Here is a 13,101-nt window from a genome sequence, read left to right on the forward strand (position 1 = left end):
TTGCTTAGGCAACTTGAGTTCCTTGGTGTTATTGGCTGGGATCTATCCGGATTGGCTAGTGCAATGGTTGATATGAACAAGCGTTTGTTTGCTTTGCAACATTCATTTTGTTCTGTTGATTATTGCTCGTGTTAGTTCTCATAGATTAGGATGTTATTTCCTTCGGGTGATACATTCGCGAGCATTGTGCTTGTTAGTCAATGATACTTTGTGTTCTTTGAGTTGTGTTTTGTGAGTTGTTTGGCATGCTATCTGCCATTTTCGGTAATTAAGTTTTATCATTGAGTTTCCTTGATGATCTACTTGCTATTGAATTTTGTTGGATGGTGATTCCTATATTTATCAATTATGATGATCTTGGTGGTTCCTATACTCAAATACTAGTTTATCGGATGATAACTTACTTGGAATACTTTTGTGTTCTAATCTAAGCTTTATTCACTGATTATTCAATCTCTAAGATATCATTGTCTATGACTTTGATATAGTCCCTATATTGATCTTTGAGTTTGGGCTAGTATAGGCAGACTGGCTTCGGCACTTCATGTGCATGGTGAAATCTCTAGTCATGGGGTAGCTACTGTCGACTAGTCACATAACCCGCCTCTTTGTCGATGTTCCTTATTCCGTTAAAAGGGCGTGACCGTGTAAACAACTCTAACTACCTGTTTACAGTAGTCTATCTAAACCTTACCGATGGGTTTGGTTTCTTTGCTTAGGAGGGTTGGGGCCTCTGGCTTCTCTCTCTATGTTCCTACGGGCAGAGGCATATCACACTTTTGTAAGCTGGGTGACTCCCAGAGCAGCAAGGGTGGCTAACTGTGTTGGTCATTTCCTTGTCGGCGACGGCCGGAAGGTGTCTGAGCTGGTAGCGCATCCGCGTTAGACAAAGAGGTTGCCTCCTAACTCATTTAAGTTGGTGCATTTCTCACATAGTGTGAGTACCGTGAACTTTCTCTGGAGTTGTTTCCTTGGCGGTATTCTAGACTCGAGTGTGCATCGACGAGGACGTCGATTTTCCCTAGGGGGGGAGAGTGTCGCGAATGTGACTTCGGGTATCGAAAGTTACCTGTCGACCAGTCCTTACGGACACTCTTACCTTACTGCCACGATGGCAGGAGGTCGGTATTGCTGGACCCTTTATTGGCCCCTCTTGTTCAAGTGTTAGTAAACTGGACTTAGCATCTGTACTTGGCCGGATGAGCATAAGGACGGAATTCCTAAGTGTCTATTTGGCCAAGCATATTTGGCCCGGCTTTTTAGTTCTCTTTTGCTCTGTCTTGCACTGGCTTGACAAGAACCCTCGCGTATTGAGATTGGTCCCTCAATATCGCTGGATGATAGCTTACCATGTTTGCCAAACACCCTCGCTATCATGCCCTTTGTGTTAGTCTCAATTCGTCCCAGATGCTATTTATGGAAAGTGTCCAGATTTGCTCATTTGGCATATCTACGGAATGTAGAGATCGGCCTGAACACAATGGTGTTTGTCCCGTGTCCAAATTTGCAATCTAAGGATATTCCATATTTAGTAAGTTTCGAGCTTGTCCCAGAGACTAACTCCTGATACTAAGGGAGGCTTGGGGTGAAAGCCCAAAGCATGTGTTCCTCAAGGGGGGGGGGGGCTGTGGGGGGTTCCAAATGTATAGTAGGGATAGTGGGTAGGTTGGGCATGGCCGACCAACCTGAGGCATAGTCTAGTGCTCGCTTGCGTGCCTGTCCTTGTTCTGCGTCCGACTTGGGTCTAAGCCCAAGTTCCATTCCATGCTAACTGGTGGAGTACCCATATCCTCACGTTAGGCCACCGGTATGCCGAAATAGTGCCAAACTTCGTTTGGCTCCGTTTTGCGTGTTGGTCCTGGCATTGGTTGCTCTAGGACTGTTCCAAGTCGCTTCGGGCTCCTGTCCCTTTGCTCCTTGGGCTAAATGCTCGGGAGTTGCTCCGTGGTTCAGTTCCATCACTCCTTGGCATCATGCTTGGGAGTTTGGCACCGTTCTTTCGTTCAGTGGCCCAAGGCCCTGAACCTCGGGTTCCTATGGACACGTGGCATGGACACGTGGTATGTGACACATGGCATCTGTCACGTGGCACAAAGAGTGTTTAGGTTCCGCTTTGTGGTGTTATCCTATGGTAAATCACCATAGGATAAAGGGTCAAAACCACGTGCGCTACACTTATACATCTTTGATTGGTTTACCGATTGGTTCTATGTAGGACCTATCATATGAAGGAGAGCAGGTTTATAGTTTCATTTACCGATTGGTTCCATGTAGGAACCCTTAGTGGCAAAAGACTCAGAGCTATAGCAGTTGCAAATTAAGGGTCTTCCAATTGTGAGGCCAATCCAGAGAAGCCGAGAAGGATAAGGAAAAAAACAGGTCAAATAAACTTCTTTTAGAGTTAAGATTGTAGCACATTATAAAACAATGAACACCAGAACCTGAAGCATATGTTGAGTGTCACAAAATAGGTTAACGAAAATACCACCCTTGAAACTCATATCAAATTAAAATTACATGATACTATATAACATTATTTGGCTCAGAACTTGCATACTCAACAATGCCACCCATCTGAATTATAGCACGTTATGATACACAGATTTGCAGCATTTGTCTGTGCACCATTTTCAATTTTCTAACATTTTGCATTCTCCAGATTCTGTTTTAGAGAGTTGTTCCATTGCCCTAATCAACACAAAACGTTGTCATGTGTTTAAATCTAGGCTGTTGTTTCAAAGTCTTTAAATATCAACCGTTAGATTATAAGTATATTCATAAATAATATTCTAAAAATGGAATAAAAAACATCAAATGCAATATGCCAAAAATAAGGGAGTAATCAGAGATGAACGGAGCAAAATGGGTCAAACCAATGCACTTTTTCTCAATTTGAGGAACTCCTTTTTACAAGGCCCTTTGGTTATTGCTCGCTCTGTTCCTGGTGGTCTTGGAGCCCGTCGTGGAGAATGCAGGGCTGCTCTTGGCAATCGAGAGGAAGCTGTCCTAGTCATAGTCACCACCAACGGCCGGTATAAAATGTTATCGACCTGGATGACAAGCCGGACTTTCTTCTCGGCCTGCGCTTTGAAAATCTGGCCATGTCTACTTTAGGACCACAAAAGACACGTGTACGTCCAGTATTTCAGCTGAATTGTCCAGTGAAATGGTCGTTGCGTAGGAAATGCAGCGGAACATCAACCAGCAGGAGCAGGAGTTCGCGGCGGTTCTTCGATTTTGCAGCAAAACCAGGGATCTGTCTCGGGGAAAAGAGATTTACAGTCAAGTTCGGCGGAGTGGCGACTGTGCAGCGAGCAGCTATCTCGCGAATTTGACAATCCAGATGTTTGGAAGATGCGGGAGCTTGCAAGAAGCAAGAGAGATTTTCGATCGCATGGGCTCTGCGAGGAATCGCTTCTCTTGGAACAACATGATCGCCGCTTATGCCCAAAACGGCTATGCGGATCAAGCAAACGAACTGTTTGACAAAATGGGAGACAAGAACATTGTAGCCTGGAACACAATGATCCAGGCTTACAATCAGGTGAGAGATATTAAAAAAGCGAAAGAAGTGTTCGATGCAATGCCAGAAAAGAACGGAGTTTCATGGACTGCCATCCTTACGGCATATGCCCAATGCGGGCATTTGCTAAAAGCAAAGCTAATCTTTGACTCGATGCCTAGTAGGGACATCTTCCCCTGGAATTCAATGATCCAAGCGTACGGACAGAGAGGGCATCTCCAGGAATTTCGCGACCTTTATGAAAGAATGCCCGAGCACGACATTGTGACGTGGAATTGTATGCTTGACGTCTACACTAAGCATCGGCACCTCATTCAAGCCGACGCCATGTTCGACACCATGCTGGAGCGCAACGAGATCTCTTGGACGATCATGACCGTCGGCCACGCGCAAATCGGGCGGCTCCAGAACGCGAAAGCCATCTTCGAAAGGATGCCGGAATGGAATGTGGTGTCATGGACGGCCATGATCGCTGGATACGCTCAGAACGGGCACATGGCCGAGGCACGAGGGCTGTTCGATGCTATTCCGGAACGCAACGTCATCTCCTGGAACGCGTTCATCGACGGCTGGATCAACGCCGGAGATCTAGAGGAGGCCGAGCGCTTGTTTCGACGAATGCCAGGCTGGGACATGGCCACAATGGCGACAATGATCCGCGCCTACGATCTAAGCTCCAACCTTAAGTCCGCCGTATTGCTCTTTCACTTTGGTATGAGCGAGCACAATTTGATCTCTTGCACGGCGATGATCTCCACCTACGTCGCTTCTGGAGATCTTGGGGCCGCGATCACGGTCCTGGATGGAATGCACGAGACGAACCTCGTTGCTCTGGACGTGATCCTCCAGGGCTACGCCGCCACCGGCCAGCTCGAGGAGGCCAAGTATATGTTTGACAATGTGATGCCGGAGCACGATACAATGTCGTGGAATGTTATGTTCCAGGGGTATGCCCGGCGAGGGCATATGGAGGAGGCCAAAGCTCTGTACGAGAGAATGCCCGAGAAAGACCTCGTTTCGTCCACCTCCATGCTCCAAGCTCTCGGCGAAAACGCATGCTTGCAAGAGGCAAAGCACGTCTTCGACGCTACTCCTCACTGTGATATCGTGCTGTGCAATGCGCTTCTCCAGGCCTTCGCGCAGCACGGCTATCTTCCAAACGCCAAAGCTCTCTTTGATTCCATGGCAGAGAGAGACGTTGTTTCATGGACCACCATCGTCGGAGCCTATGCCCGGAGCGGGCATACGACCAAAGCCAAGCGGATGTTTGCTGCCATACCCGGGAAGAAAGATCTCATCGCCTGGAACACACTGATCACGGCCTTGTCACAGTGTCAGGATCACGGAGGAGACACCATTGATGTCTTCACGAGGATGCTCCTCGAGGCGTTTGATCCCGACCATTCAGCGTTTGTGAGCGTTCTCGGTGCTTGCGGCCAGCTCGGGCTGTTTGAGCAGGGATGGAACTATTTTCGAAACATGGCCGACGATCATCGTGTCCGAGCATTGGGAGCGCATTACTGCTGCCTTGTGGATCTTTGTGCTCGATCGGGTCAGCTAGCCGAGGCCGAGGATCTCATCTCAAGCATGCCTTACGTCCCAGATGGAGTCACTTGGATGGCGTTTCTCGCTGCTTGTAGGCTCCAAGAGGATTCACAACGAGCAACAGCGGCTGCTTGCAGTGCCTCCACCCTCGGCAGCACCATGTCGTCACCGTATGCTCTCCTGTCCAGCACCTACGTCTTGACGTCTAAGCCCAGCTAGGCCATAGAGCTAAGCCATAGAGTATTTTTAAAATATTCTTGTGGTTTGTGTTCCAAAAACACCTCAGGTAACCGTAACTGCTAGATGATAGTGGAGATTTTGCAATAGCATCTGGGACAAATGGCTAACAGAAACACTATTTTACTAATAGCTTGCTAAAACCCTTTTTTAATTTTAAAAAATAATTGTCTTTTAAATATTTGGTAGAACTTCATTCATCTGGAGTAGTTTGTTTTTAGCATCATGATTCACAAAATCATGAATTTTACACTCATGTAAAATTTCATTGAAAATTTCTTTAAAGTTATATAAAACATTTCTGTTTTTATAATGTGTTTTTATTCTATATGAATATCAAATAAATTACACAAAAAAGAGAAATAAAATTATTTTAAATTCATTCTTTATACCAAAAAAAAATATTAGTGAATTTGATTGTTGAGGCAAAGTTTTTCTTGTAAACTTTGTTATTACTGTAATATAACAATTTATACTTTAATAATTAGTTTTTGTCCAATGTAATATGTATGATATCATTCTTTGTGCTGGCTTTTTTCCTTTATTGTAAAATAAATAAATAATAAAACAATAATATCATATATAATGGAACACTTTGTAAAAAAAATTATACTTAAATTTCTTTCACAAAAATAAAAAATAAAATTCAAAGATCACTAAAAATCAGGAGTTAACTTACACAATTTTTGTAAAATAACACTCAATTAGATCAGTTTTTAGAGGGCTGTGAATTTTTTAAAATAAAATATTAAAAATAAAATTAAAATAAATAAAATCAAGAAGAGTCTAAAGTATAACTACTGAAAGTAAAAATGAAATTTTAAAAATATTTTTGTATTAAATAATGTTGCAATTAATTAATTTTTATGAAAGTACCTAGAATATCCAAGTATATTCTAGAATACTCCTCAATCCAACGGTTAAGATTTTCCGCTATTATACTTTTCTCTTCATTTTTAATTAAGGTTTAATGCTATTTTTCTTAATACAGAGCAAAATAAATACTCTGAGTTCCATGGGGATAGCACAAAAGCGTATTACCATGGCTCTTCAAAATATTAATGAACATCCGCCTCTTTCACATCCCTCAAGTAGCTAAGAAAGCAGCCTCTTTCCTAGTAAATCATAAATTCGTTTGTTGCCCAACCCTGGGATAAAAACTGTGACAAAGCTTACCATGTGACTTTAAAAGTTGTTAGGAGATTGAATAGCTTAAACGAACATATAAGGCTCGTTGCAATTGTAAGACTTGGTCCACCTTAAAAGTTGACAAATGCCTTGGTCCAAAATAAATAGCAAATGGGACGACTCATATGAAGCTTTGCACTGAAGTAGAACGGACTGGCACCAAGAACTTGCAAGCAAGCTTGGTTTGCTCCAGTCACATTCCTTTGATCCCAATCCATTCACAAACCGAATATTTTTCAAGTAATTAACACTGGAAAGACTCCTTTTGACACCATGCACTTAGCTTGCACTCGCTAAGCGTATACCAGAAGACCTCCCTTGTGGTGTAGACCATCGAATTCCATGAAACGACGCTCTTTTCTTGCATCGAGTCGAAGATCTGGCAAGCTGTCGCGAGAGAATTGATTGGGCTGCTTGATCTGATTAAAAACTAGGCATGCTTTGGACAATCTCCCACTGTGTGCTTGGTGTGGCGGAAATGCAACCTTTGTGCATAGACTCGACAATGCTCCAGGTGGTGAGGATACACGATGATAGGAGTTTGCACATCGACAACAGCCCGAGATACGGTGTCTCTCATCACAAGCATTTGAGCGTGTAGAAGTCCTTTAACATTTGGTATCGGATCTGGAAATAGTGATCGCTTGGTTTTGTTTTGGTCCAAGGTGAATGCTGTAATCTCAATGGTAATGATCATTCAGCTTCTCAAAGACAACCTCTAGATTTTTTAACAAATATCCTGTTCCATTCAAGTACTGCAGTGAGGAGGTAATGCAAACTTTTTTCTCTATATGGAAGGTGGATATAATTTGCCTTTTGCCTTAGGTGGCAAATACATGACACAATATGCTCTTTAGGTGCTTCATCAGCACTCTGACACACGCAGTATGCAGTACACACACATGATCTGCTCTGATATGTTGGGGACATGTTGGACTGGCTACATTAGGTCTGTGTGATCTTGCTGAGAGCTTGAACCACCTAATGCATAAGAGCCCAAGCTGGTGAAGCCATCTAGATATCATCATCATTAATATATATCATTATGATGAAGATGATGTATTGTTTACCCTCTATTGCAGTGAGACCAACAAATCTAGAAGTGCTATTTTGAAGAAGATATCAAAGCACTGGACTTGTTAAGCTGATTTTTTATAATCATAGTTTATCTCCAAACCCAGCTATATTTCCAATTATTTAAATATTTAAAATAAGAAAAAATTCATAATCAAATGTTATTAAATAAGATAGTAAGAAACAAATCTTTTACCTTTTGTCTACTTGCCTTTTGAGGAACAAAGTGAAAGTTTATTGAGTTCTGGAAACACAGTCAAAAATATTGATTATCATTATTATCATTTTGTAATATAATTTACAAATTCAATTTAGTTTAAAAAATATAAAAATTATTTAAGTAGAATATAATAATAAATAGTTATTACTATATATCCTATGAAACATGATTAAGTTTAGATGCTATAACAAGAAAATTTCAAAACACAAGTGAAAAAGTAAAACACTTAAATAGTATTTAAAAAGCTATAATAAAGTAATTAAATTAAATTATATCATTAATTACTATATAGTACCTAAATTAGAATCAATATTCTCCAAATAAAAATAAATATCTTTTCAAATACTTTCAACAGTTATAATTGCTTACTTACTAAACGATAAATTTATTTTGTAAAATTATTTGATTTTTTTCTCGGTTATATGCATTATTACTTATAAGATAATAAAATAGAAAAATTTAAGTAAACCTTCTTGAAACTTTTTTTAAAGATTAAGTAAATTAAGATAATTATAAAGAATAATTAATTTTTTAAATGCAACACACAACTATCATCATTTTTCTTAGTTTAGAACATTAATTATTATTAATTATTTTTGTTGAAGAGATATTATATTTTACTTTGATAAGAGGAATTTAACAGTTAAATTTAGAAAAATAATGGCAATTAGAGTTTTATGAGGAATATCTATGATTACTAAGTAAAAATCACATACAAATCTATTAATTACTCTTTGTGATTCATATAAATATGTGTGATAAACCTTTTTCTTGCTGTAATAAATTTAAGTTTTCAAAAATTATAAATTTTTATTTTATAATTAAATTTTAATAAAGTATTTTATTTATTTATTAAATTTGTTTTTGCTTAAGAAAACCTGTGGGGGACTGCAGTGGTAGTGGATTTCTAAAATATACTTGGATATTCTAAAATATTCTACTATCTAACTGTATTTATGATTTATAAACATTTTTTATAATTTATAAACTTTCCTAAACTCTTCCTAATATATTTTAGTTTATTCTACCATTTAATGGTTGATAAGAAATAAGATTAATCTTGTGTTTATAAACTATTAATATATTTTTAATTATAATTATTCATTAGATTAAAAAGATTAATAAATAGGAATAACACACAAACTAAGCACTAGTACATGCAATACACAGTAAATTATTTCTTTAAATAAATTATTATATTTAATATAATATTTTTTAGTAATAATTTAGAATCCTCTTTAGAATTAAGGTGCTCTTAGAGTTTAAACTAAAAAACAGAGGGTACTACTGTTTTATAGTTTTATGTTTACTCTACTTGTACAATAAGGTTATTAAACCTAAATTTTTATCTATTTATAATTTAAAATATTAATAAAGCTCACTACTTATTTACATATATAACTTTAACAAGAAACACACAACAAATAATTAATATGAATAAAATACTAGAGATTTTTCTTTCAAAAGACTTCTTTATATGGATCAAAGAAAGTTTCACAAATAAATAGGTATTCTTATTTAGCTTTAGTCTTATCCAATTGCTCTTCTACACTTACATTCATTGGTGAAGAATTTGGCACAGACTTTGAACTTGAAGGCTTTCACAAGCCTAATGTTGAATACTATTTTGCTCTAACACACTATCCATAGATTGAATTACCTCAAGTGCCTAATGAAAATAATATATTATAAAATTGAAATTGTTTAAGTAGTGGGGAGCCAAGACATTAAGCAATTTGTCAAATGTTAGCAAAATCCAAAATAAAGTGTGAGGAAATGCTTGCTAAAGAGCAAATACTAAACCTCAATCTATGGTGATAAATGTACTTATGTTCCTACCCCTATATTCTACCAAGATGTAAGCCATAATTTTTTCTTTTTCAATTTGCTAACTTACTTTGTTTAGCTGACCACCACTACCTTAATATTAATTAAATTTCTTTACTAAAGTTCCTGTTTATTGTACCAGCTCCTACATGGTCCTACTTGATCCTACTTGGTTTCACTGGACCTCGAACTTGGTCTCAACCTTGGACTTAGTCTCTGACCTGATCTCAAATCTCGTACATAGTCTTGAATTTGGTCTTGGACTCGGTTTTGGACTTAATCTCGAAGTCAGTCTCAGACTCGATCTCGGACTCAATCTTGGACTCGATCTCAGACTCAATCTTGGACTTGATCTTGGACTTGGTCTCAGACTTGCCCTTGGACTTAGTCTTTGACCTAATCTTGGATCTTGGATTCAGTTTGGAACTTAGTCTTGGACTCAATCATGAAGTTAGTCTTGAAGTCAGTATCAAACTCAGTCTTGGACTTGGTCTCAAACTTGGTCTTGGAGTCAGTCTTGAATTCAATTTTGAACTCGGTTTCATCCAGTAAACTCTTTATCATTTTGATTATGATTTCAAGGATCCTTTAGCCTATGACATCTTGGGAGTTAGTTCCTTACAATTCTACCACCCATAAAAAAAGTTCAATACCCATATCAAATGTCTCTTTTTAGTCCTAAATTTGTTGACCATGTCTACAGGGGCATTCCCCCACTTAGTAGTGTGTATAAGTTAGCCTCCCCAACTAAGAGCCCATGACTAAAGGATATAGGTGTCCTTATACCCTTTACCATGCTCTAGTATAGGGTTGGGATTTTAACTCAACCTTATTTAGCTAAAGGTTAGGACTCGAACCCAACTTCCGTAGAATTTTTTTATAGATTTGACATCCCTACGAAGAGTTAGGAGTAGCTCCCTATACCTAGTTATCTTAGCTAACTTAGGCTAATTAGCTTACTTTCAACATGCCTTTGGGTCCCAACACATGATATTGCTCAATTTCACAAGTGGATACTTTAATTGAACTTTGCATAAGTATATAGAGTTTTATCTTGCAAAAAATCCTTTACTAGATCTCATATGTTTGCTAAATTTTCCTTTAGTTCCCATGTTACTTCACAATGTAGAAATCTTTTCCACTTCACATAGAACTCCCTCACCTTATATCCTTGTCATTTGCTTTTGCACTCATTAAGGATGGCCTCAACTTTGTATTCCTCTTTCTCTTGGATAATTTTGGGTAAAAGGTTTTACTTGGTCTTTGCAAAATAGATCCTCAAAGTACAACTTGAGTAAGTTCACGTGAAACACATGGTGCATCTTCCCCATCTCTCGAAGAAGTTAGAAGTGATAAACCATTTTTACCAATTTGAGCCTCAATCTAATAAGGCCTTGTTAACTTGCTTAAGGAACTCAAGATTAGTTCATTTCCAGAAATACATGCATTTTACTTTTGGGTCAACTTCCGACTAATCCCACTTGGTAACTTTAGGTTCTTGGTGTTCAACCATACCTTGTCCCTAGGTTGGAACTTCTGGTTTGCATATTTAGTATTTAGCTTATTCCAAAGAATCCCTCACTAGATTCCAAATGTTAAGTTTTTCTGCCATGAACATCTCTATTGCAGGTAACTTTCCATGATACTCAACTACACTGAATTTTATAAGACTTTCAATAGTTCACCCATTTATGACTTCCCATGGACTCACCTCGATACTCAAATGTTGTGAGTTGTTATAGCACATTTTCACAAGTCTGAAATAACTTACCCAATCAATTTAGTCTCTAAAGACATAACATCACAAATAATCTTTCAGCTACCTATTCACCCTTTTTGTTTATCCATTTGTTAAGAAGAGTTATTGCCATTAAATTTAATTTAATACTCAATACCTATCTGTGGGTGATAGGTTGTGTTGAATTTCAACTTGGTGTGATACTGTTCCAAGAGAGTTCTTTAGAACCTACTAGTAAAAATCTTATCTCGATCTAAAATAATCTCTTCTAGCCTTTATTGCACTCGAACCACTTGTTCAAAGAACAACTTCACCACATCTTCTGGATCCATTTCTATTGTGGTGGGTATGAAATGTGCTATCTTCAAAAACCAATCCGTCACTACAAATATGGCATTAAACCCCTTGCTTGGGGGGAGTCCCATGATGAAGTCCATTATAAGACATTTCCACAAACAATTTAGAATTGTGAGGCTTTGTAACAAGCCCCACTAGCCTTAGTCATGGTTTTGACCTGCTGAAATGTTGAACATATTTTTACATAGTTTTGGACGTCTTTAGTCATGTTTGGCTATTGATATTTTCTCTTGAATAAGTGTATTGTTTTGGGCACTCCACTGTGTCCTACATGAGGTCCATCATGACACTCTTCTAAGACTACCTTCCTTAATTCCCCTTAAGAAACATACACCCTCATTTGTTTATAATATATGAGTCTATTATATTCTGCATAACTTGTCCTCTTTTCTATAGTTGGCTTGCCTTTTGGTGAGCATTCCATGCCTCTTGGCTCTTTAACAACACTTTTTGTGTTAAATCATCGTTCTTATATGTTGTTTGCACATCATCCCAAAAGGTTGTTGTCGCATTGAATATTGCGAACTTTAAACTTGCTTTTCGACTTAAAGCATTACTTTTCCTAGGTTTATACAGAATCTCGCAATTGAATTCGGCCAAAGCATTGGCCTACTGACTCTATTTTGTTTACAAGTTAGGCTGTGAAAAAAAGTGTTTTATTGTCACATAATCCATGTAAACATTGAAGTGCCTCCTAATACAGTTGTAAGTGACTAATTTTTTCATTCTACTTTAGTCACTTAACCACACCTCCAACCACTCGAAAGAGTCTCACTCACAACCTTTATAAGTCTTATTTCAGACTTGAGGCTTGCTAGCTTTGAGAATGGCATCTTTGCCACTCAACTTTTACACTTAGTCCATGTGCTCCATATGTCCAATCCCAAGATCGACACCCAAAGGTACCACCAACATATTAGCCCGTTATGCTAAGGCCATGTCCATTCATCTTTGCCACACTAGTGATCCAACATCACTTGCATCACAATCCCGTCTCTCAAACATTGGGCAATTTGTCTATGAGTGGTCATCCCCAATCCATTCCTTAGCATCCTTAGATTGCCTATGGATATCGGGAACAACCTTCCCTAATATCCCTTTTTCAGTCCCCACTAAATCCCTTTTTGTCCATAGTCATGTTTGCTTACACTACCATTAGGTCAAGGCCCACAGGCCTGACCACCAAGTTCTATTGTCCTTTGGGACTTCCACACCATGACTCTAACCTTGGTAACAACATTAGAGGATTGCCCCTCTTCCTTTCTACAGTCAAGGATTTTAGGACAACATTTTGGAACACCATAACCCTACACGAGCCTCATAGGTGCTCTCCCCACCTTCTACCTTTGGGTGCTCTAGCCATGGGTTTAAAGCAAGGTTCTGTTGAGCCAC

General features: G+C 38.7%; 1 protein-coding gene across 1 annotated transcript; it reads left to right on the plus strand.

Annotated features, from left to right (window-relative positions):
* Nucleotides 1-2,862: 2,862 nt before the first annotated feature.
* On the plus strand, nucleotides 2,863-5,287 carry LOC112341103 (pentatricopeptide repeat-containing protein At2g35030, mitochondrial-like). Its single transcript, XM_024660610.1, has 2 exons — nucleotides 2,863-3,003; nucleotides 3,182-5,287. Exons 1-2 carry the CDS (start codon nucleotides 2,863-2,865, stop codon nucleotides 5,285-5,287), a joined length of 2,247 nt encoding a protein of 748 aa, XP_024516378.1.
* The last annotated feature ends 7,814 nt before the right edge of the window (nucleotides 5,288-13,101 follow it).

Source organism: Selaginella moellendorffii, unplaced genomic scaffold (assembly GCF_000143415.4).
Source record: "Selaginella moellendorffii unplaced genomic scaffold, v1.0 SELMOscaffold_76, whole genome shotgun sequence".
Lineage (NCBI taxonomy): Eukaryota > Viridiplantae > Streptophyta > Lycopodiopsida > Selaginellales > Selaginellaceae > Selaginella > Selaginella moellendorffii.

Excerpts from the sequence above, each read along its gene's own strand:
- LOC112341103 (XM_024660610.1), top strand. The coding sequence starts at position 2,863 with ATGGGTCAAACCAATGCACTTTTTCTCAATTTGAGGAACTCCTTTTTA. Across the intron at positions 3,004-3,181 it reads TTGGCAATCGAGAGGAAGCT|GAAATGCAGCGGAACATCAA; the intron begins GTCCTAGTCATA and ends GTCGTTGCGTAG.